Source organism: Carcharodon carcharias, chromosome 11 (assembly GCF_017639515.1).
Source record: "Carcharodon carcharias isolate sCarCar2 chromosome 11, sCarCar2.pri, whole genome shotgun sequence".
In the NCBI taxonomy this organism is placed as follows: Eukaryota; Metazoa; Chordata; class Chondrichthyes; order Lamniformes; family Lamnidae; genus Carcharodon; species Carcharodon carcharias.
The window spans coordinates 22,922,911-22,949,221 of NC_054477.1; the positions used below are offsets into that span (position 1 = coordinate 22,922,911).

At 43.1% G+C, this 26,311-nt stretch overlaps 1 protein-coding gene across 3 annotated transcripts in view; it reads left to right on the top strand.

Annotated features, from left to right (window-relative positions):
- Positions 1-26,311, top strand: part of ppp2r3b (protein phosphatase 2, regulatory subunit B'', beta) — a 153,973-nt gene that overhangs the window by 66,671 nt on the left and 60,991 nt on the right. For 2 of the 3 annotated variants that reach the window (XM_041199878.1, XM_041199881.1), the window contains 2 exons: positions 4,633-4,736; positions 9,485-9,587. In XM_041199878.1, the coding sequence (XP_041055812.1) occupies positions 4,633-4,736; positions 9,485-9,587 (207 nt within the window). Of the gene's footprint in view, positions 1-4,632; positions 4,737-9,484; positions 9,588-11,116; positions 12,106-26,311 lie in introns of those variants that run through there. The other variant, XM_041199879.1, reaches the window with a different exon arrangement.

Genomic DNA, 26,311 nt, shown 5'->3' on the forward strand with positions numbered 1-26,311 from the left:
CTGTCAAAATGGACGATTTCACATTTGTCCACATTATACTCCATTTGCTTGATCTTTGCCCACTCATTTAACCTACCTAAGTGCCTTTGTAGTCTCCTTATGTCCTCTTCACAACTTACTTTCCTACTTATCTTTGTATCATCAGCACAAAGTAGCAACCATTCCTTTGGTCCCATCATCCAAGTCATTTATATAAACTGTAAAATATTGAGGCCCCAGCACTGATTCCTGTGGCACGCTACTCATCACGTCCTGTCAACCAGAAAAAGACCCATTTATGCCGGCTCTGTTTCCTGTTAACTAGCCAATCTTCTATCCACGCCAATATGTTACCCCAAACACCGTGAGCTTTGTTTTCCACAATAACCTTTGATGTGGCATCTTATCAAATGCCTTCTGAAAATCTAAATACAGTACATAACCCAGTTCCCCTTTATCCACAGCAGGTATAACTCCTTCAAAGAACTCCAATATTTTGGTTTAAACATGATTTGCCTCTCACAGAACCAAGTTGACGCTGCCTGACTGCCTTGATTTTTTCTAAGTGCCCTGCTATAACATCTTTAATAATAGCTTCTAACATTTTCCCTAAGACGGATGTTAGGCTAACTGTCCTGTAGTTTCCTGCTTTCTGTCTCCTTTTTTGAATAAAGGAGTTATATTTGCTATTTTCCAATCTGATGGAACCTTCCCCGAACCTAAGTAATTTTGGAAAATTAAAACCAACGCTTCAACTATCTCACTGGCCACTTCTTTCAAGACTCTGCAATGAAGTCCATCAGGACCTGGGGACTTGATACCTATTGTTCCCTTTGTAATTGTAATCATACAACTCAATTCAATATTATATAAACCTGAAGCAAGTTGTTTTTTGCTGTATAAATATATTTAAAAACAAAGTAGTGCAGATGCTGGAAATGCTCAGGCCTAGAAATACTCAGCAAGTCAGGCAGCATCTGTAAGGGGGCCATTCTTGGACCATTCCTCAGGATTTGATGAATTTGTAGATAATAGATTTTGCAGATTTACATTTTAAGAAGGGACAAAATGTGGAAAAGGTGAAAGGGGAAAAAACAGCTGAGGAAAAGAAGTAGAGTGACTTGTAAGGTCCTTGGTGGAGATGATGAGATAGTCAAATGGCAGAAGTAATATCAGCAGAAGATTAAAGGAGGCACAATAAGAGAGATCAGATGTTTACCAGTCACAATGTGTATGAGTAGTTAAACAGAATTTAAGCAGAAATATCTAGAATGGAAAGTAATGAAAGCTGGTGCACTGGTGTAGGCTTCAGTGGCCTGCAAGACTCGTGGAAGAAAAAAAGCAGGTCAATACCAAGGGTGCATATCACCCAACCAGTCGTGTTCTAATGGAGAACTCCCCTCCCCAGCACCAAAATAGCAACACATTTTTCCTTCATCTCCAGAAATGCCAGTACATTGTTATGACATGGCAGGTGATGTGTGCCAGGCAGACCAAATCCACAAGCGAAACCTGGCCTCGCTATTGTAAGGGTTTTGCAATTTGCATTTATTACTAGAAGATTTGGGCACTGAATTCAAAGAAATGAGTCCACTAACACCTTTAGAGATTTTAAAACTAAATTAAAACATTTATTAGCCAAAGAATTCAAGCACATACATAAGATTATAGTAACTTAATGCTATAACAGACCCCAAAATTCCTAAATAAACTGGCTCCTAACTACACACCCCCTTTAAGGCAACAGTCCAAAATAGGTTTCAAATTTAAATAACAAGCCAGTACATATACCACAGCACCCACTCGACAGTGGAATTCCAAAGGCTTTTCTCCAACTTAAGTTACTGGACACAGCAGACTTTTGCAAACCTGCCTGGAGGCTTCCCTGAGGTGGTTTACACACTCCTTTTAGTTCTTATATGGCCCCCCAACATCACCTTTCTTCCTTCTTTATATATGTTTCTCTCTTTAATCTGTAAATTTCATGGTTCTATATGTTTTGGAAATGTACCTTTCTCATAATATAAAAATCTTTCATGTTGCCAATATCTTCAGTACCTTTTGGGAAAAATAAACATCATAACCTTTCCCTATTTATCTTGTTAGTTATAAACATCCCACTATCCCTTTGAAACCCAAACAACTCCTTCACTTATCTTAAAATGCAAACTTCCTTTGCTAAGATCTCATCCATGTTTACTCTTTAGCATTTCAAATGCCTTTTACCCCAACTTCTTTTGACAATTTCAAGCTTGCAGCCTATCTGACTCTAATTTACTTAAATCACACAGCCAGAACCATCTGCACTCACACCCATAAATCTACTTTACAATAAACCACAAAAATATTATGAAACTTATTATAGTTTTGTGATAACATTCAACTCACTCTGTTAAGAGAGAAAATGAGAGTTGTAGGTAAAGTCTGAAGTTGTTAATGTTATGGATAGAGGGCTGTAAAGTGCTTAGTTGATAAATGAGGTGCTATTCCTCAAGCTTTATGTTGAGCTTCACTGGAACAATGTAGAAGGCCAAGGACAGAGAAGTCAGGGTGGGAATGGACAGTGAGGCCAGGATTTTTCAGTCCCGCCCATCACAGGACCAGAAGTTCCCGCCCAAAGACTTTTGGCTGATCCGTCATTTTCCGTCCCGCCCTAGATAATTCCCAACGTGGTTGGGACCACAAAATCCCGCCCAGAATTGAAATGCGCAAGCAACAGGAAGCAAAGATATTTGGCTCTACACTACAAATCTTTAAAAGAAGCAACACAAGTTAAGCTATAAAAAAGTGCAAATGAAGTACTGGATTTCATTCCTAGAACTCTATTGAACTCTAATTAGACAGCATTTGGAATAATGTGTGCAGTTCTGGTCTCCACACTACAAGTAGAATATTGAAGCACTAGAGGAGCAGTGGAAAAGATGCAACCATGATTGAACCATTGTACCTCTCAAGGAGGATTGATTACTCAGGGGGCTAAATTTTGCCGTCGGCGAGCGGGGAGCGGGACCTGCTCGCCGACGCGTGATGACGTTGAGGAGAACCCCCCAACGTCATCCCCACCTTATTTAAATTTTCAGGAAGGCGGGGGCACAGCGAAATCAGCTGCAGGCCTGCCGACCTGTCAATGGCCATTTGAGGCCATTGACAGGATCATTAAAACAAATTAAGGACCTGCCCATCCAACCTTAAGGTTGACAAGCAGTCCAGGAGCCCCGGCAGGGAATAGAGAAAACGTGAAACCTCACCCACCGGCGGCATGAGGTTTCATGCAGGGATTTTAAAAGTTTACTAAAGTTTTAGTGTAAATTATGAACATGTCCCATTTCAGGTGCCATTGTCACATGAGGGGTACAGGTTAAGGATTTTTTTTCTATTTTTAATGTTTTTAGAACTGTCAGCAATCTCCTTGAGGCAGCACTTAGCCTCAGGGAGATGTGCGCTCTTTCGTGCACGTGTGCGAAAGAGCGCACTCGCTTTTGGGGAATCAACCCCCTCCCCCACCCGCACAGGAAGTGTATAGTGCTTCCCGCCGAATGTTGCATAAGGCCGGCCCATATAAAATGGCAGCGGGGCCCGCTTCTCCGGCGGGGATTGGCTCCCCACCCGCCGGAGATTGAGACGGGCCGGCTCGCCCGGAAGGCAGAAAATTCTGCTCAGGGGCTCTTTTCTCTGGGAAAGACATCGAGGAAACCTGATAAGAGATATTTAAAATTATGAAGATGTTCATAAGATTGGGTATGGAAAAACTGTTACCACCCTGGAACAAGGATATAAGATAGCCAATACACAGGTCAAATACAGGAGAATTTTTTTTACACAAGAGAATGGCATGTTTGAAGCATTATGCAAACAAGGGGCAGCTTGATGCAGTGAGAGGAGACTTGTGTAGAATGTAAACACTGGCATAGGCCAGGTGACCTGTTTCTTAGCTGTACATTTTTAAAAATTCATTCATGGGATGTGCACATCACTGGCAAGGCCAGTATTTATTGTCAATCCCTAATTGCCCTTCATAAAGTGGTGGTGAGCTACCTTAAACAAAACTTGGAGTGGTTTTCTAGGCCATATCAAAAGGCAGTTAAGAGTCAACCACGTTGCTGTAGGTCTGGAGTTGCTTGGCCAGGCCTGGTAAGGGCAACAGATTTCCTTCCCTAAAGGAGATTTGTGAGCCAGATGGCTCAATGACAATCCAGTGGTTTAATGGTCAGCATTACTGATACGAGCTTTATATTCCAGAATTATTTAATTAACTGAGTTTGAACTGCCAGCTGCTGTGGTGGGATTTGAACACATATGTCTCCTTATGATGCCATGCTAATATCACATCCATCATATAAACATCTCCTATCATCCACCCAAGTATGTAACAGTCTTTTCTTTTGAGTTCCTTCCCTTGCCCTTTTCTTGTTCTGCTCGTTTTTGAATGTTGTTTATCTGTAATACTTGCAAGGAAGTGTCCAAAATCTAAAATGCCAAATTTTGTTTTTCCACAGGTCCTGTTTGGCCTGCTGGGTAATCCTAGTTTTTATTTTATCTTTGCTGCATTACTAGTTGCTTCATTTGGAACCAACCTTTCTGTAGCATTGTTTCTGTACTGTAAATTCAAGTTCTTGGTTTAGTGAATGGCATTTTATTTGTCTTGTTTGAAAGGTTTGTGACTGCCCTCTGTATTGGAAAGCCCTGTTGTTTTGTGCTGCTGGTGGAGAAAGAACAGGATATGTCTCTGTTCACAAGTTCATCGCAATGTGGAGAAAGTAAGTGTTTTATTCCCTTGCATGTTGTTCCATTCTGAATAGCAACTTGTAATACTTGTAGCACTTATTGAACAAACTTGTATTTAGATTTGAATTAATTAGAGGAGGGTGGGGAAAAATAACTTATTAGTGCTGACATTTTTTAACATTTAAATTAGTAATTAATTGATAAAAGGAACTTTGGAGCAAAAATAAAATAGATTTTTAAAATTAATTTTCAGCAGTTTGTGTTTTTAGTGCAGCCGAAAATAGAATCTACAACATGCTACACCCTGTGAAATGCAGATACTGAACTAGCTATTTGAAGCTATAGTTTCAAGACTGAGGTCAGATAAGCATCAAAAATTGTAAAACCACCAGTGTTAATTTTCTGTGCTTCTGTGGAAGGTTGTATATTTTGAAGTTAAACGATATTGAACCATAAGATGTAGGTAGTAGACTATTTGGCTCATTGAGTCTGCTGCAGCATTCAGTGAGATCATGGCCAACCTGATAATCCTCAACTCCACTTTCCTGCCTTTTCCTCGTAACCGTTGATTCCCTTACTGATTGTCTCTCAGCCTTGAATATACTTGACCCAGCCTCTGCAGCCCTCTGCGGTAAATAATTCCTCAGATTCACTACCCTCTGGAAGAAGAAATTCCTCCTCACCTCTGTCTTAAATGGATAATCTCTTACTCTCAGATTATGCCCTCTGCTCCTAGACTCTCCCACAAGGGGAAACAACCTCTCAGCATCTACGCTGTCAAGCCCCCTAAGAATCTTATATGTTTCAATAAGGTCGCCTCTCATTTTTCTAAACTCCAATGAGTACAGGCTTAACCTACTCAACCTCTCCTCATAAGAAAATCCCTCCATACCCAGGATCAACCTAGTGAACCTTCTCTGGACTACCACCAATGCCAGTATATCTTTCCTTAGATGATCAAACTGCTCACAGTATTCTAGGTGTAGTCAAACTAGTGCCTTGCGTAGTTTTAGCAAGACTTCCTATTTTTATACTTCATTCCTTTTGAAATAAAGACTAACATTCCATTTGCCTTCCCTATTACCTGTTGAACTTGTTGCTAGCTTTTTGTGATTCATTCACGAGGATCCCCAAATCCCTCTGTGCTGTAGCCTTCTGCAGTCTTGCTCCATTTAAATAATATTCAGCTCTTCAATTCTTCCTGCCAAAGTGCATAGCCTCACGTTTTCCTACATTATATTCCATCTACCACGTTTTTGCCCACTCACTTAACCTGTCTATATCCCCGTTTAGACTCTGTATGTCATCCTCACCACTTGCCTTCCCACCTCCTTGACGATAGAACATTCACTTCTCTCATCCAAGTCATTAATATATATTGTAAATAACCGTAGCCCCGGCACTGATCTCTGTGGCACTCCCAGTTACAGGTTGCCATCCTGAAAATGCCCCCCTTATCCGAACTCTCTGTCTTCTAATAGTTAGCCAATCTTCTATCCATGCTAATATACTACCTCCACACCATGGGCTCTTATTAAGTAACCTTATATGCAGTACCATATCGAACGCCTCTTGGAAATCCAATATATATATATTACATATATTACATCTACCAGTTCCCCTTTATCCATCCTGCTTGTTACCTCAAAGAATTCTAATAAATTTGTCAGGCATGATTTCCCTTTCATGAGGCCATGCTGACTCTGCTTGATTATATTATGCATTACTAAACACTCTGCTATTACATCCTTTATAATAGACTCAACATTTTCTGAATAACAAATGTTAATTTAACTGGCCTATAGCTATCTGTTTGTTGTCTCCCTCCCTTTTTGAAAAAGGGTGTTACATTGGCAGTTTTCCAATCCTCTGTGACTTTTCCAGAATCTACGGATTCTTGGAAGATTACTACCATTGCATCCACTATTTGTGTAGCTACTTCCTTTAATATCCTAGGATGCAACCATCAGGTCCAGGTGACTTATCGGCCTTTAGCCCCATTAGTTTCCTGAGTACTTTTTCTCTAGTGATGAGGAAAAATTCAGAGGACATTTTTTAACTTTCAGTCATGAGGTTTCTGAGTTGAAACTCACTCTTACTGTTACAATCCCGTAGAGACTGATAACTTTTAAAAAGGGAGATAAATTTGCCAATGGAAATAATTGCACAAGATTTCATGCTTTAAGGCTTTTACTGTAACAAACAAACAAAAATCAATATACACTAAACATCACTTAGCAGGCAACTAATACACTAAAATATGAAAAGGTACCTTCCCGCTAACTAACTAACACAACCAAAAGCCCCATGCCACCTTAATACATTACATTGCACTCAGCAGATTTGTAGCCTTGTACATATGTCCCAAACTTTCCAATAGGAGCCCTTCCCCTGCCACACCATAATGAGTCTTCCAGTGTCTTTTTAAAAGTCCCTTCATTTAATCTCTTGAGAATCATTGAATAGTCTTCCCGCTGCAAGGCACTCCTGGTGATTCCTTGGTCTTTAAATCTCTACAAGCTTCATCTCTTCAAAAGGGGAATCCATTCTCACCAGCATTCTACTTGGTGGTTAACACAAAAACAGCCCTTCCCACTGCTTGGCACAGCAACAGCTGTTTCCAGTCTTCCTCCCCAGGTGTCTCTGAGTCTGAGAGTCTGTGTCCAGAAAGACCAGCTGTCCCTCTTTTTTTGTGTCAAGTTTTGAAAACTGACACTTGAGTTTCTATGGATCATGACCCTGGGCCCTCTGTCCCCATGACAACCAAATCACATGGGCTTGTCTCTGAGCAGAGTTCAATAGAATTTTCATTCCCCCATTCCAGGACATTCTGTTTTACCTTAAATTAATATATAATTGTCTTGTAAAGACTTTCATTATTAACAATACTTCGAAGCTGGTATAAAGTCAAATATCTCACAGATTTTATAATTATTTGATAATTTCTCAATTTATGTAGTTGTGAAATACCTCAGCAATGTTGTTATGCTTTCACAAGTGTGAATAATTTGAGGAAAGATATAACATAATTGGGGACAATTATTTAGATGAACACTGCATAAAATTTCAGTTGGCCTCGAGACTGGCAGCCTTTACATGTTTTTTGCTAGGGCTGTTTTCAGCTTTTTGAAAGTTTTTTCCAATCTGGAGATAAGGGGATGATCATTTAGGACTGAGATAAGGAGATATTTCTTCACTCAAAGGGTTGTGAATCTTTGGAATTCCCTACCCCAGATGGTTGCGGATAATCCATTGTTGACTATATTTAAGGCTGGGATGGGCAGATTTTTGGTCTCTCTGGAAATCAAGTGATACGGGGAGCAGACAGGGGATTGAATTCAAAGCCCAAGATCAGCCATGGTCGGATTAAATGGCGGGGCAGACTCTACAGGCCTCATGGTCTACTCCTCATATATCTTGTATGTCTATGTATGAAATGAACATGCCCTAATCAGAATGCTTGTAAGCATGCTCTTTGATATGTGATTTATTTTTTCCCCTTTTGAAAACTATTTAAAGCAGTAAGTTTTATAATTATAATTGAAATCAGATTCTACCACATCACTTGTATCTTGCTAAGTAACCACCTTTCAGAGTAGGACCTTTTACTGCTACAGTTTCTAAAATATAATATTTGGGCTATCAGTTGAGAAGTGATGGTGCATGGCAAGCTCCTGTGGTGAGGTGGGATGTTCCCCAAATGACAGTACAATTCTTTCCGCTTCTCTCAGAAAGATGAATCCATGTCAGGGTTCCTCTAATACCAGCAGTTCTGCATTACCCCTCCCAAATGGCTGTTCTCATGTCACTCTACATAGCAGGTGTCTTCAACCATAGGGTTATTTGCATCCTAGCCGAACTTTGTGCACTTGTACACTTTTCGTACCTGCCCTTCGAATGTAATTATGAATGGGAAATGTGACAAATGATGGGTTTGTGTCTTTTTTTTTTGACTCCCTAACCAGATCATTTTTTAGGAGCCTCCCATTGCTTCAGTTGAAAGTGAGTGACCATGTATAAAATTTAGGACCTTTGTGGTTTTTACGTCATAGTGCCACATCACATTATAGTTTTAATCCTCCAAACTAAGGCAGGAACCAAAGATTGAAAGATTCATAAATAGACATAGCTGGTATACGTTAAATAAGAGTGGTTTCTGTTTTATCCTAAACTTCAAATACCATCTGTGGAACACAACTGGTCAAGTTTCAAGGACACTGATTGTAATCATAGATTGATATTCTGACATTTTTGCTTGATTATCTAAGGAAAAAGTAAGAAACTTTATTCCACCCTTATATTTCTCTTTTGAAAGCTATACCTATGAATGAACTTAGGCAGGGGAAACTCACTATGATAATTTAAATTACACATCATATAGTGGGCTTGATTGGCCTAAGTGACTTTTCTTGTCCCACGCACTTTTTCAGACCTACTAATCAAATAATGGTGTTGTGGTAAATGGAAATATGAAGAGTAGGAAAGATAAGGATAGTCTAGACCTTTTTTACATAACTTGTAACAGAGGGAAATGCTTATTTTCCTATTTTCCTCCTGCATGCTGTCTACTGTGAACAATAACTTCACTTTTGTCATTTATGCTTGTGATGAGGGTTAGCGTCCAGTTTCCCAGCCAAGAATGGAGTAAACTTGTTAGAGAAACATATAATTTCCAATTTTGAGATTGGGAAGTCAACTGATTTACTTAATTATGCTGCAGTGTGAAATGTGATAGCCTGCAAACATTGGAAATAAATATCTTTCTTCTTAAAAACTGTAGGATCTTGCAAAACTGCCATGATGATGCATCTAAATTCCTATATCTTCTGGCAAAGCCTGGATGTAGTTACTTAGAGCAAGAGGACTTCATTCCATTGATACAGGTGCTGCATTTTATTTAAAACTTGTTTTTTCTTGAAAGCATTTTGTGGAATGCTGTCAATGTTCATCTACGCAATACGGAAGCTGTAAGGAATAATCGGGGAGGGTCGAGTATATGTTTTGGAAGAGTAACTGAAATATTATGGTGTTGCTTTAGAATTTTTAGAAAGCAATTTAATAACATTCTTCATGCGCATCTTTTAAAATAAGAATGAGACTGAATTAATTTCAAGTTAACTAGCTAGACTGTTAAGTGATTTAACAGTGTTGAACAGAAGATAATGACAAATGGGAAAGGAGCAGTAAATAACAGAACTCTGCTCTGCCTCTCTTCTGTTAATTTTTCACGAGAATATATGAATATTTTGGAGAAGAGTAAATTTTGTCATATTTGCTGCTGATACCAAGCTGACTAATATAACAAAAACAATGTTCCAAGAGGTTAGCAAACAAGCTAAGAATGGAAGATTTAAAATAAGAACTGGGAAGGTATGTGCATTAACAACCGTGGTGAAGAATTAGGCCAGGATTTTCCCAGTAGCGGGCGTAAAAAAAAAACAGCTGGCTGCAATGGCAGGTTTTCATACCATATCATGCACTTCAAACACAAATACATATTCATGCACGGGGCTCGTGCCATATTGCTGGCAGGCGGCATCCGATTCGCCCGCCCCGCCATGACCACTCTTTAACTCCAGGCGCCATAATTAAAAAGCATCCCTGCACAGCATTTGCATTCTCTGCAGCTTAGGGCAGCTCCACAATGGAAATGATTTCCAAAGGCAAAAGACATGCTGCGCCCAAATTCATTGACTCCTCACTGGAGCATCTGTTGGACACAGTCAAGGCCCACCGCGATGTTCTCTACCCCTGCTCTGCCAGCAAGAGTTCCATCAAGGTGACCAAACCGGCTTGGGAGGCGGTGGTCAGTGCAAACGCTCTGCAGAAGAGGTCAGCCACCCAGTGCAGGCAGAGGATGAATGATGATCTCCATTCCACCTCAAGGGACATCACCACTCACTTTCACACACCCTCACATCTTCATCTGGCTGCATTTCCTCTGGAATTTGCGTCCTAATCCTGTCCACAGCTCTACTCGCCACCCACCCATGCCAGGCATCCTTATCACCTGCCCATACAGCTGGAGGGAGAGAATGTAGACCACGCCTGTGTTGACAGTGAGGTCAGTGGCGCATATCCAAGTGAGGATCCTGCACTACAACATCCTTCAGAGAGCCATACTTACTGTGAGTGCTTTCTCCTGTTTCAGAGTCACCTGTCACACACTAATTATCTCCCCTTTCTTTCGCAGGTACCTCTGGAAAGCTCCTGAGGACATATATGAGCCAGGCCATCTAGAAGGACAAAGGCAGCAGATAGATGGGAACACCACCACCTGGAAGTTCCCCTCCAAGTCATTTGCCACCCTGACTTGGAAATATATCACCGTTCCTTCACTGTTGCTGGGACAAAATCCTGGAACTACCTCCCCAACACCACATGGACTGCAGCAGTTGAAGAAGGCAGCTCACCACCACCTTCTCAAGGCCAACTAGGGATGGGCAATAAATGCTGGCCCAGCCAGCAAAGCCCACGTCTCATGAATGAATAAAAAAAAAGGTCTTCAACTCCAATCCTGGCAACACCTCAGAAGTGGATTCTGAGGACAACATTTTAGAAGACCCGTGACAGCACTCACCCACACCCTCCACCAGCGCAGAGACACACACTTCGGTGGAACCTAGTTCTACAGTAGCCTCGCGGTCACAATCTGGTGAGCACAGTGCACCATCTGGTCCACAGCAGATGAAGGCAGGGACATCCGAGGTCGCCAGCACTCTGAGGACTGCTGGAAGCCAGGAATTTGCTGAGCCCAAGTCAGATAACAAGCCTCTGGATTCGGTCCTAAATCAATTGCTGGAACTGCAAAGACAAGCACGGGAACATCAGGAAGGGGCATCAGGAGCTGCGCTCCTCAGATTGCAACGTCAGGTGGAGGAGACTGTCCGTTTTCAGTCTGAGGTGATAGCGCCAGCATGCCAATGTGCCAAGGTCAACACTGGTAGGATAGCAGCTACCATGGAGACCTTGGTTCAGGACATCAGTTCTGCACTGCTGCAGGAGCTGCACCCCATCGCTGTATCCATTGGTGGCATCCATCACTGTCAACACAAGATTGAGCGAGGCAGCTCAATCTCACTCAAGCTGCCCCTTCAAAGAGTCAGCCAGGGGTCCTCAGGCGCCCATAGGCAGGAGACCAGCAGCTTGGCACCACGGGGCCATCCACCCAGGTGCCTCCGGCAGTGTCCGCCCAATCGAAATCCTTTCTTCTGTGACCCCATCAGCTCCAGCTCCACAGGCCAAAGGGGTTGCACCTGCCCGACAGCAGAACGTTCAAAGCGGGCCAGGCCCTCCAGAGGATGCCCACCAAGGTCATCACAGACAACAGAGCGTAGCAGTCAGCAGCTTACCTCCACCTCTGATGTGGACATCGGGAGCACACCAAGACTTGGTTGCAGGGTAAGGAAAGTGAAAAAGAAGTAGTTGCATGACATTGGCATGGGTGTGAACCACTTGTATATAATATGCACAAGTGTAAATACACTTGCAATAATTTCATGTCTCCTCTGGTCTATGCCTCTTTCTTATAATGAGCTGTGTTGCTGTCAATCATGTGTGATACCTTGGTTCCTACACACACTTATGGCAATTGTCCCTATCCTGGGCCTCTCCTCTGTGCAGTGTGTTACCATGTGACCGCAGCAAGTGCCCTGTTTCAATGTCATTGCCCACATCAATAATGCCTGCACCTTTACGTAAAGTGTGGTTGTTGAACGAACCTTGTTCCCTTGGGTCACAGGGTGCCATCATGTGCATTCTTGACTCTGCATGATTGAGGCAGAAGTGTGCCCCTATCTTGTCAGCATTTTTGAAAGGTGAATTTGTGGTCTTTAGGGGCAGATGTGATCACGCAAGCAGATGGCTCATGTACCATACAACTCCATCTGCCTGTTGTCTCTCAAGGCTTTTGATGATATGAGCCTATAATCAGAGCTCATGTGCACTGCCCTCAGCCGAACAGGTGTCTTGTCATGCTCAGTTGCTCTGCCTCCATTACAGCATTAGGATCAAAGCAGCTCAGGGACCCTCACGTAAACTGCCGACTGTCAGTATCATTTCGGGGAGTGTCCAAAAGACGACTGAGTCATCAGTAAGTACTGTCACAGCAACGGAATCCCAGCGGCTGACTTGTTCCAAGTGTTATGTTTCTGTCTCACCATCGATGTAACGCACTGTGCATGGCGACCTTGCTTCTGATGGATCTCCTTGAGAACCCTTGCCAGATTGAAGGCATGAAACCACTAGCTCATTCAGGATTGTCCAAGTGCCCCTGCATCTTGAAGGGTGCTGTTGTTACTGGGATATTGGATGTAAGTGTGAGGAGGCAGCAGTTTCTGATGTCTGATGCCAGAACATCCTCCTCCAGGTAGCACCTCATCTCAGGACGAACACATGCCCTCAGGGTGTTCTCATCCTTCGAAGCATCAGGACAATATGAGCATGCTGTGCAACGAAGCAGTGTCATCTGGAAGTTCATGGGTGAAATTTAAGGAGTAGCAATGCTCGTGTTCATGCTAGCCCATGATGGAGAAGACTTGTCCAGGAGGATCCTTGGTGCATCTTGTCATACTCCTCCTGGAATCTGCTGGCAATCAGGGCTTCTCGAACACGCCTGCCTCGTCTGGCCCCATGCAAGAGCCTTTTCCCCATGCAGCCTCAGATTCCAGGTCCGCATTACCATCATCCCCTTCGAGGTCCTCCTCATCAGAGATGTGCAACTCCTCCATTTCATCATCTGTCAACTCCTTTCCTCCTTTGCAGAGCCAGGTAGTGTAGCATGCACCAAGCCACGATGATGCATGACATCCTGTGGAGAGTGTACTGGAGTGCCCTGCCAGACCTGTCTAGACATTGGAACCACATTTTCAGTATCCCTATGGTGTGTTCCACCAGTGCCCGGATTGTAGCATGAACCTTGTTACACCTCTCTCGGCAGCTGCCTGAGGCTGTCGCATGGGTGCCATCAGCTACATCCTTTGCGTAACCCTTGTCCCCAAGGAGCCAACCTTGCATCTTGTGTGGTCCCTGGAAGATGTCAGGGATCTGAGACCTACTCGGGGTGTATGAGTCATGGATGCTTCCTGGGTATCTGTTACGAACCTGCATGATATGTTTGTTATAGTCGCACACCAGCTGCACATTGAGTAGGTGGTAGCCTTTGCGGTTGACGTACTGGACTGCTTGTTGCAAGGGAGCTTTTATAGGCACATGAGTGCAGCCAGTGGCACCCTGCACCTGTGGGAAAGCAGAAATCTCAGCAAAGCCCAGTGCACTTGTGTCCTGGCTCACCTGACCTCTGTCGACATTGACAAAATCGTGGGCCTTTGCTAAAATGGCGTTTGTAAACTCCTGGATGTATTTCTGGGTGGATGCTTGGGAGATCCCACAGAGGTCCTCATTGGAGCCCTGGAATGAGCCACTGCCATAGAATTTGAGTGCACTGGTTACTTTCGCTGCCACTGGCAATGGAAATCCTCCAAAATCCTGCAGAATATGGCAAATGTGAGTCCCCAAATCCCCTGACATGCAGAGGTGTCGGCGACACTGGTTCTTGCTCATCTGCAGATAGCACATGTGACACCTATATACCCTGGGTCTAGTGAGGCACCTACAAATGACAGCTGTCTGGGGATCATCCTCTGCGTCCGGAGGAGGACCTGCTGCCCCTTGGTCTTGCAGGTTCTGTTCCTTCCTTTGGCGAACCAAGTGCCTCTATTGCATTCTTCTCTCCTGCCTATAAGCAGTAACGCAGGCAGCAATAACACCAGCTCCATCTTCCTGATGATCTCCTCACTTGCAGGATCAATGAGAGAGCAAGAGTCAGCATTTGTCTCCAAAGGTCCACTTTCGGTCAAGCACTCATCTGTGACTGTGGCCTCAAGGCCTGTTTAGGTATGCCAGAGGGTACTGGCCCCTGAAATTATGCCCAGTGTGCATATAATCTTCACCACAACTGTTCCCTCCCACCGTCGCCCCCACAACCCGACAAGACTGACTGCTGACAGATTCAGCCAGGTGGCTAAGTGTTCTGCTTTCAGCTCAGGTGCTGGGATCATCTTTACCTGCAGTCCAAGACTGTGCTATTTGGACTGACCATCAGGGTGAATGTTCATGGTCTACACGAGTTTAATTTTGCACGTCGGGAGGCTTTGCCTCTGAGAGTGGTGCATGGCCACATTTCCAAGGTGGCCCCAAAGCTTCTCCAATAAACTCCATAGTCCAATAGTTCTGTAGTTCCATAATACTCTGGTGAATTTGAAGGGTGTGCATGAGGGTTGAAAACTAGGGGAACAATCATTGCTACTTTGAGGGATCAGTGTTGCATGAATGGATATAATTGCTTCACTCCCCTGACTCTCATGTCAGTTGAACTGCTGCTGTGGCTCTGTCCCAATTTTGGAAATAACATTTCAGTTGGTTGGCCCTTTAGTGCGTCCCCGCACTATCCCCACCACCACCACCACAACACACACCCCCATCCCCCCAGTCATGTGTTTTATCCTCGCTCGTTTTCCCTCAATGGAGCCCTTGCCCTGCAGCACCTCGCCTTCCCTCAGTCATGTCTGGCCTCTTCCACAATGGAGCACAGCCCTGCAGCACAGTAAAAGCCACCCCCGCCTCCATCCTGGCATGGTCACTGTGGAGACTTGCCCAAGAGACCCATCCCCACCAAGTCCAACACAGTGCAGGCTGTGAGACGTTAAACGTTGTTTAATTCCTGTTGTGAAACACATTGTTCTAATTGCACAATATGGGCTCTTAATCCAGCGTACAGGGATGATTCCAGCAGAGCAGGTGTCATAATTGGATGCGGATTTATGCTGATTAAATTCGTGACAGCAGCAGGAAACACGGCTGCATTGGCTGAAGAGCACAATCGCTTCCACATTTTACATTGTTGGAAATCCTGTTCTGGGCCTTCTCATAAGATTTCACTCTCGCGCCCGCCATGATGCCCGCCCCAAGCAGGAACGGAAAATCCCAGCCTTAGTTTTTTTGTTGCATTTACTTAATGATTCAAGTCAACAAAGTCATGCTGAGCACTTGAGTACGTAACCTCAGCTATGTTTAAATGCAGTGCTGAGGAGATGTGCATTGTTGGAAGTGTCACAATTCCTGTGGGGGGACTGTAAGCCAAAATCAAATTTACCATTTAACCTCCAAATGAAGAAATTACCAGCAAGATTTTACCTTTTGTGTCTTTTACTTTAATGCGAATCAGAACCAACCAAGTTAAACATGAATTACAGGTAAATGATACTTCAAATAAAAAGGTAAATTTCATTTCAAATATTCACACAACAAAGATACATCTTACACAAGCATCCACATCACTCCCTTCAGACCTGTGGCACCATGTGCAATTTCAAAGTTCTCGAACTTGGCCTCTGTTATGTAGGATCTCTCACTTTCCCACTTGATCGATTCAGCCCTCGAGTTGCGTTCACTGGCATTCGCCGGCAACAGTATTCCATCTGAGGTCCCGAGAGACGGTTGTTACCTGAACAGCATGGCTCTGCAGATCCCCCTTAGCTAGATTCCCAACAGTCTTGGTCGCATAGATTACCCAAAGACTCCTTTATCTGAACGCTTTAATAAACCCCATTAATTGTTCTGGTCTGTTGTGGCAAAACTGAAGCGGTAGCAGTAAGATCGTCCAATAAACAATCCCTGCTCTAAACCTGTCTTCAACTTTTTTGTTCTGTTTAATTGTGTTAGACGCACACAGCTCCTTGTAAATGTGTCTTCTGTGTTCTCCCCTCTGCTGCAATTTTCCTTTGTTCTTTACAGCAGTAGATTCTTTGTCTGTCTTCTCTGTGTTTGGTCACAGAACTTCTTATCCCCCTTCCTGTTGTTACTACTACCAGATCAAGGGTCGTCTGGCCACTATGATCAGTATTTCAAGAAAATTATAATTAATCCCTTTACACTTGATGCAGAATCTTAAAAGTCCTTTCCAAACATTCTTAAAAACAATTACAAATTCCAAATCTTCTTTACTGTACTGCTTCCAGGCCAAAGGCCATCACAGAATTCCATCTTTCAGATGAAATATTAAACAAAGGACTTCGCAGCCTGTTCAAGCAGAGGTGAAAAGTATCATGGCAGATATCATTCAAAGAAGAAAAGGGATGTCCTATTGTCTGAAACAACACATCAATCAACACCGCCAAAACTGATTTAACTGTTATTTTGACCTTGAAATGAGCTTCTAACCACATAAGAAATAGGAACAGAAGTAGACCATTCAACCCCTCAAGCCTGCTCTGCCATTCAATAAGATCATGGCTGATCTTCTTGTGTTTCGATTTCCACATTCCTATCTAACCCTGAAAACCCCTGATTCTCTTGCCTAACAAGAATCTATCTACCTCTGCCTTAAAAATATTCAATGACCCCACCTTTACTGCCTTCCGAGGCAGAGAATTCCAAAGTCGCACAATTCTGAGAAAAAATTTCTCATCTCTGAACTAAAAGGGTGACCCCTAATTTTAAAACCATGCCCCCCAGTTCTAGACCCACCTACAAAAGGAAACATCCTTTCAACATCTACATTGCCAAAGCCATTCAGGATCTTGTATACTTCAATCAAATCACCCCTCACTCTTCTAAACTCCAGTGAAAACAAGCCTAGTCTGCCCACCCTTTCCTCATAAGACAACCCACTCATTCCAGGTATCAGTCTAGTAAACCTCCTTTGAACCGCCTCCAATGCATTTATATCCTTCCTTAACTAAAGAGACCAAAACTGCAGACAGTATTCGAGGTGCGGTCTCACTCATGCCCTATATAGCTGAAGCATAACATACTTTTAAGTTCAATCCCTCTCGTAATAACGGATAGCATTCCATTAGCTGCCTTAATTACTTGCTGTGCCTGCATACTAACGTTTTGTGACTTATGTACAAGAACACCTAGATCCCACTGCACCTCAGAATTATGCAGCCATTCTTCATTAAAGTGATACCGTGCTTTTTTGTTCTTTCTGCCAAAGTGGACAATTTCGATTTTCCCACATTAAACTCCATTTGCCAGATTTTTGCCCACTCACTCAACGTATCTATATCCATCTGCAACCTCCTCATGTCCTCTTCACAACATACTTTCCTACCTATCTTTGTGTCATCTGCAAATTTAGCTACCATGTCTTCACTCCCCTCATCTAAGTCATTGATGTAAATTGTAAAAAGTTGAAGCCCCACTACAGACCACTGTGGGACGCCACTCGTTACAACCTGCCAATCAAAAAAGACCCATTTATGCATAATCTCTGCTTTCTGCCAGCCAGACAATCTTCTATACATGCTAATGTGTTACCCATTACACCATGCGCTTTTATTTTCCGTAATAACCTTTGATGTGGCACTTTATCAAATGCCTTCTGGAAATCCAAGCACAGTATGTCTACAGGCTCCCCTTTATCCACTGCCAATGTTACTCCTTCAAAAAACTCCAATAAATTGGTTAAACATGGTTTTCCTTTCACAAAACCATACTGACTCTTCCTAGTTGCCTTGAGCTCTTCTAAGTGCCCAGCTATAACCTCCTTAACGATTGATGCTAATAACTCCCACGCACCAAACTAACTGGCCTATGGTTTCCTGTTTTCTGCCTCCCTCCTTTCTTGAATAGAGGGGTTATATTTGCTACTTTCCAATCTGATGATTCCAGAATCTAGTGAATTTTGGAAAATTAACACCAGCACATCAACTATTTCATTAGCCACCTCGTTTAGGACCTTAGGATGTAGTCCATTGGGACCTGGAGACTTGCCAGCCTGCAGCTCTGTCAACTTGCTCAGTACCGCTTCCCTAGTGGTTTCAATTTCACCAAGTTCCTTTCTCTCGTTCATCTCCTAATTTGCAGCTATAACTGGAGTGTTTTTTGTATTCTCTATAGTGAACACAGAAGCAAAATATTTGTACATTTCTTCTGCCATTTCCTTATTATCTACTATGAACTCCCCACTGTTATGCCCTAGAGGACCAACATTCACTTTACTCATACTTTACCTTTTTGAGTACCTGTAGAAACTCTTGCTATCCATTTTTACATTTTTAGCTAGCTTCCTCTCATACTCTTAATTTCTTTCTCCTGATTAATCTTTTAGTCATCCTCTGCCATTCTTTATATTCTGTCCAATCATCTGTCTTGCCACTCATCTTTGCGGAGTTGTATGCTTTTTCTTTAAGTTTGATCCAAGGTCATCTCTAACTATTGCACCATTGCCCTATTTGATTAACATTGCTACCCCTCCACCTAGCTTTCGATTCTTCTTGAATGTCATGTACCCTTCAATTTTAAGGCCCCAATGTTTGCCACATCTCTGTAATTGCTATCAGATCATGTTTATTAACTTCAATGTGGGCCATCAATTCATTTAATTTGTTATGAATACTATGTGCATTGAAATAGAGAGCCTTCAGTTTTGTCTCTGTTACCTTTGTAACATCTTGTCTTGATTGTTGATGTATTCTTAGGTTTTTTCTCTGTCCCTTCCTGCCATTCTCTGACCCTCATTTCTCACATTACTACTTTGCTCTCCTGTCTTAACTCTACACCTTAAATTGCTACCTCTACTCAAGTTTGATCCCTTCCCCTTCTTGTTCAGTTTAAAACCCTTTCTACTTCCCTAGTTACGCCATTTGTGAGGACACTTGTCCCAGCATGGTTCAGGTGTAAACTGCCCCAACGGTATGGCCCCCACTTTCCCCAGTACTGATGCCAGTGCCCCACAAACCGAAACCCACTTCTCTTACACGAGTCGTTGAGCCACACATTTGTCACCCTAATCTTATTTGCCCAAGCCAATTTGCACATGGCTCAGGTAATAATCCAGAGATTATTACCTTTTGAGGTTCTGCTTCTTAATTTGGTACCTAGCTTATCATACTGAATTTGCAGAACCTCTTTCTAGCTCTACCTATGTCATTGATACCTATATGGACCATGACAAATGGATCCTCCCCCTCCCACTGCAAGTTCCTCTCCAGCCCTGAGCAGATGCCCCGAACCCTGGCACCAGGAAGGCAACATAGCCGCCTGGACTCTCGCTATTTGCTGCAGAGAATAGTGTCAGTCTCCCTCCCTATACTGTCCCTTACTACCACTACATTCCTTTTTGCCTCCCCCCACCGCTTGAATGGCATCCTGTACCACAGTGCCATGGCCAGCCAGCTCATCCACCTTGCAGACTTCGCTTTCATCCACACAGGTTGTGAGCACCTCAAACCTGTTTGTCAATTGCAAAGCCTGAGGCTCCTCCCCTACCGTCTGTTCGGTCCCATTACCTGCCTCACTGACAGTTACATCCTCCTGTCCTTCACCACTGACCAAAACAGATGAACCTATTGTAAGAGTGTGACTGTCTTCTGGAACGAAGTATCCAGGTATTTCTCCCCCTCCCTTATATTGCATAGTGTCTGTATTTAGGCTTCCAGATCTATAATCCTGATCTGGAATTCCTCAAGCTGCTTACATTTTCTGCAGATGTGTTTGTCATGGATTGCCTTGGCATCCAAAAGCTCCCACATCTCTCAGCTGCAACAAAACACCTGTCCTGCCATCCTAACTTATGTTATTTAGCTAATTTACTTTAATTGCTTTCTTCCTATGTATGCTACAATTTACTGTGTTTATTGAATGCTAGTACCACTGACAACTAAAGGTTATATGTGTCTTAACTACAAGGTCTGTCTTTTAGATGTTTGTTTAGATTACTTTATTTTTATTACTTTTTCGTCTTATTGTTTGATTTTAATTTTAAAGTTTTCAAATTTTGGTTTATTATTTTAAAGTTTTTAGTTCTTTTTATTTATAGACCTACCTTAACTCGCCTGACCTAAGCTGGTTTCTCTCACCGTGTCCTTTAGACTGAGCACTTATCAGCAAATCAACTTACTAGTTTCCTGTGATGTCATAGGTGCTTTTTTCTTTTTCCTGGACTGCAGTTTCCCAGCAGCTGAAACAGTGATGCAGCGTGCTCCTCAGCTCCCGACTGTCTCCTGCAGGCCTGCTCCACTCCACTCTGACTCCCAGCAAGGTACCCAAACTGAAGTCCCCGCTGCTCTCCGCGTCCTTTTCAAACTGAAGTCCCCGCTGCTCTCCGCGTCCTTTTCAAACTGAAGTCCCCGCTGCTCTCCGCGTCCTTTTCAAACTGAAGTCCCCAGCCGAGATGTCTTACTGCCTTGGTGAGACTGCAACAGTAGTATTCTATGCAGTTTTTGTCTTACCTAAGGAAAGGTATACTTGTCTTAGACTAAGTGCAATGAAGATTCCACTAAAATAATTCCTGGAGCAATGCATGCTGAGGAAAAATTAAATAGACTGGGCTTCTATTCTCTGGAGTTTAGAAGAATGAGAGGTGATCTCATTCAGGCATACAAAATTCTTATAGGGATTGACAGTGTAGATGCAGGTAGGAGGTTGCTGCAGGCTGGGGGTGCCTAGAACCAGGGGACACAGTCTCAGAATAAGGGGTAGGCCATTTAGGACTGAGATGTGGAGGAATCTCTTCACTCAGAGGGTGGTGAATCTTTGGAATTCACTGCCCCAGAGGGCTGTGGAGGCTCAGTCATTTAGTATGTTCAAGACTGAGATTTATAGATTTCTACACATTGAAAGTATCAAGGGATTTGGGATTAATACAAGGAAATGTTGTTGAAGTGGAAGATCAACCATGATCTCAGTGAATGGCGGAGTGGGCTTGAAGGGCTGAATGGCTGGTTTGTGCTCCTATTTCATATGTTTTTATTGCAAGGGAAATGCATTGAAAAGTAGTGAAGTTTTGCTGCAGCTAAACAGGGCCTTAGACAGCATCTGGAGTAAACTATCCAGTTTTGGTCTATTTACTTAAGAGAGGGTACAATTGCATTAGAACCAGTTCAGAGAAGGTTCACTCGACTGATTGCTGGGATGAAGGGGTTTATTTTATGATGAAACGTTGAGCAGATTGGGCCTATACCCGTTGGAGTTCAGGAGGCTGAGAGGTGATCTTATTGAAGATATAAGATCCTGAGGGGACTTGACAGGGTAAATGCTGAGAGGATCTTTTCTCTTGTGGGAGTAGAACTAAGGAACACTGTTTTTAAAAATAGGGGTCTCCCATTTAAGACTGAGATGAGAAGAAATTTAGTTAGTCTGTGGAATTCTTTTCCCAAGAGACTAGTAGAGGCTGGGTCATTGAGTATATTCAAGGCTGAGTTAAGGTAGATTTTTGATTGACAAGAGAATCGAGGGTTACGGCAGACCGGCAGGAAAGTGGAGTTGAGGCCAGAATCCGATCAGCCAGAATCAGATCAGCCATCATCTTATCGAATGACGGAGCAGGCTTCAGGGACTGAATGGCCTACTCCTGCTCCTAGTTATCCTGTTTTTATTCCAACACGTCCTTCAGACTACAATCTGTGACCAGTGATGGATAGAGAAGCATTTTGTTTTGTGGATCCCAGAGGCTCTCCTGTGCCCGTTCATTAAGCCACTCGATCTCTCAGCTCCGACAAACATCCGCCCTGCCTTCAGGCCTCCCAGCTGCAGCACTTCATCTTCCATTGGTGTAAGGATGGCTGGACGCCAGCACTCTTAGTGGCTCCTTCCCTGACATCATGTGCTCTCTTCTATAAGCACATAAATTTCTATGGTTATTCCCCCATCAGAGATACACATTAGTCTATGCTGATGTCAGCCTGGCTGTCAATTATGTCACCACAGAGATGCCTTCTGCATGTGGCCACTCAGGCTCGGCAGTGCAGGAGTCAACTCACACTGGCCACTGCCTTCCACAGAGAGGCTGACATGTCTCTGACCGTCAATGCTGCTACCTGGGCACCCTTAGTCAAATATAAGGCTGTACGTTTAACATTGTTTGCTGCACTCACCTTGCAAGAATACATCAGGGTATTGATCCTTTTGTGTCACTGCAACCATGTTCCCCACACCTGCTCACCTCCTCGGCAATCTCCACCCAGGCTTGCTTGGATTGACTGGGCCTCTCTCCTCCTCCGCCCTGAAGGAACAAGACCTCCATCCGAGCAGCCTGGAGAAATGCCTCCAGGGAGGCATCAGTAAACCAGGGATGTTGCTTTCATAGCTTCCAGTAAGATCACAGCCATTATCCTCAACCCGACCACAAACTTCATTCCTGAGTCACGGACCATCCCATGTCCCCCCTGCCCCCCTAGTGACATGGAGATACTGTGCTGTTGTCTTGCACCATCATCCCTTTTGTCATTTAATCACACCGCAACTTCCATTTTGTTCTCTCCTTGCCCCCACATACCCCAAACGCCGTAGCTTAAAACCTGTCAATTCGCTGCTATTTCCCAGTTCTAATAACACCTCAGACTTTAATATGATAGAATTCTTCATCAAGATGGAGAGTGACGTAGTTGATTCTGAGACTAGGGTCCTGAATCTTAATGAAGGAAACTACGATGGTATGAGCTATAATGGATTGGGAAAAAGTTACTTAAAGGGGTGACGGTGGATAAGTAATGGCAAACATTCAAAGAGCGCGTGGGTGAACTGCAACAATTGTTTATTCCTGTCTGGCGCAGAAGTAAAACAGAAAAGGTGGCCAAACCATAGGTTACAAGGGAAATTAGAGATAGTATTAGATCCAAGGAAAAGGCATACAAATTGGCCAGAAAAAAAACTTCAGACCTGAGGATTGGGAGCAGTTTAGAATTCAGAAAAGGAGGACCAAGAGATTGATTAAGAAGAGGAAAATAGAGTACGAGATTAAGCTTGCAGGGAACATAAAAACTGACTGTAAAAGTACCTATATGTATGTGAAGAGAAAAAAAATTGGTGAAGACAAATGTGTGTCCATTACAGTCAAAAACAGGGGAATTTATAATGAGGAACAAAGAAATGGCTGACCAATTAACTACATACTTTGGTTGTGTCTTCACAAAGGAGGACACAAATAACTACGAGAACTGTTGGGGAACACAGGGTTTAGTGAGCAGGAGGAACTGAAAGACATCATTGTTAGTAGGGAAATGGTGTTGGGGAAATTCATGGGATTGAAGGCCAATAAATTCCCAGGGCCTGATAATCTATATCCCAGAGTACTTACGGAAGTGGCCCTAGAAATAATGGATGCATTGGTGGTCATCTTCCGAGATTCTATAGACACTGGAACAGTTCCTACAGATTGGAGGGTAGCTAATGTAACCCCACTATTTAAAAAGAGAGGGAGAGAGAAAACAGGGAATTATAGACCAGTCAGCCTGACGTCGGTAGTGGGGAAAATTCTAGAGCCCATTATAAAAGATTTAATAGCTGAGCACTTGGAAAACAGTGGCAGAATTGGACAGAGTCAGCATGGATTTACGAAAGGGAAATCATTTGACAAATCTACTGGAATCTTTCGAGGATGTAACTAGTAGAGTTGATGAGGGGGAGCCAGTGGACGTGGTTTATTTGGATGTTCAGAAGGCTTTCGACAAAGTCCCGCATAAGAGATTAGCGTGTAAAATTAAAGCGCATAGGATTGAGGGTAGTGTTTTGAGATGGAATGAAAACCGGTTGTCAGACAGGAACAAAGAGTTGCAATAAACGGGGCTTTTTCCGAATGGCAGGCAGTGACGTAGGGATCGGTGCTGGGACCCCAGCTATTGGCAATATATATTAATCATTTAGATGAGGGAACTAATTGTAATTTCTCCAAATTTGCAGATGACTCAAAGCTGGGTGGTAGGGTAAGCTGTGAGGAGGATGTAGAGACGCTTCAGTGTGATTTGGACAAGCTGAATGAGTGGGCAGATGCATGGCAGATGCAGTATAATGTGGATAAATGTGAGGTTATCCATTTGGTAGCAAAAACAGGAAGGCAGATTATTATCGGAATGGCTATAAATTGAGACAGGGTAATGTGCAACGAGACCTGGGTTACCTCGTGCACCAGTCGCTGAAGGTGAGCATGCAATTGCAGCAGGCGGCAAATAAGGCGAATGGTATGTTGACCTTCATAGCGAGAGGATTCAAGTGCTGGAGCATGGGGATGTCTTGCTGCAATTATACAGGGCCTTGGTGAGACCACACCTGGGATATTGTGTGCAGTTTTGGTCTCCTTATCTGAGGAAGGATGTTCTTGCTATAGAGGGAGTGCAGTGAAGGTTTACCAGACTGATTCCTGGGATGGCGGGACTGACAAATGAGAGATTGAGTCAGTTAGGATTATATTCGCTGGAGTTCAGAAGAATGAGGGGGGATCTCATAGAAAGCTATTAAATTCTAACAGGACTAGACAGGGTAGATGCAGGAAAGATGTTCCCGATGATGGGTGAGTCCAGAACCAGGAGTCACACTCTGAGCATATGGGGTAGACCACTTAGGACTGAGATGAAGAGTAATTTCTTCACCCAGAGAGTGGTGAGCCTGTGGAATTTGCTACCACAGAAAATAGTAGAGGCCACAGTATTGCATGCTTTCAAGAAGGAGTTAGATATAGCTCTTGGGGCAAAAGGGTTCAAGGGATATGGGGAGAAAGAGGGAGCAGGCTATTGAGTTGGATGATCAGCCATGATCATAATGACTGACGGAGCAGGCTCGAAGGGCCGAATGGCCTACTCCTGCTCCTATTTTCTATGTTTCTATGCTCTCCACGTTCGTCTTCCATAACACCTCTTGATTCTGCCCTGTCTCAGTTCATCTGCTGCTGAAATCCTTATGCCTTTGTTAACCCTAGAATTGACTATTCCAATCCACCCTGGTCAGTCTCCCACGTTCCACCTTCCATAAACTTAAGCTCATCCAGTGTTCTGCTGCCCATATCCTAACTCGCCTCACTGTTTACCCATTGCTTCTGTCCTTACTGTCCTACATTGGCTCCTGGTTAAATGCCTTGAATTTTAAAATTTCCATCCTTATTTTCAAATCCCTCCCTCCATGGCTATGCTGCTCCATACCTCTAATTTCCTCCAGCAGCACAACCTTCATTTATTTCTTACCTCATGAGTATCTGCATTTTTAATCACTCCACCATTGGTAGCCGTACCTTCAGCTGCTAAGGAACTAAACTTGAAATTTCTTCCCTAAATCATTCTTCCTTTTTACCTCTTGTCTCCTTTAAGACACTCCTTAAAACCTACCCTTTTGAGCAAGCTTTTTATCATCTACCCTAATATTGTCAAATTTTCCCTTATCCTCCTGCAAAGTGCCCTAGGATTTTTCATTATGTTAAAAACATTATATAAATCCAAGTTGTTATTGTTTATTTCGTTCGCTGTGTGTGGGATTTTTTTTGTGTTATTGCGTTTGCCGAAATAACAACAATGACGTCACTTCAAAATGAATTCATTGGCTGTGAAATGCTTTGACTATTCTGAGAATGTCAAAGATGCTGTATAAGTGCAACTTTTTTCTACCAAAGTAAGTCAGTGCTGAGATGCATCATAGAAGTTTGACTTATAAGCTAGCATAAATTGTTCCATTTTGTCTAAATCACTAAATTTGAAATAGTTTGTAAAATATTTTAGGCAATGTGACCAGGACAATTTTGTAGCTTATTACTCTTGGCTACACTCCCAGGTGTAAAGCAATTTTCTTTGCGTAAAGGTGATGTGGGATATGATTATAGATGTAGATTATAGATATAGAT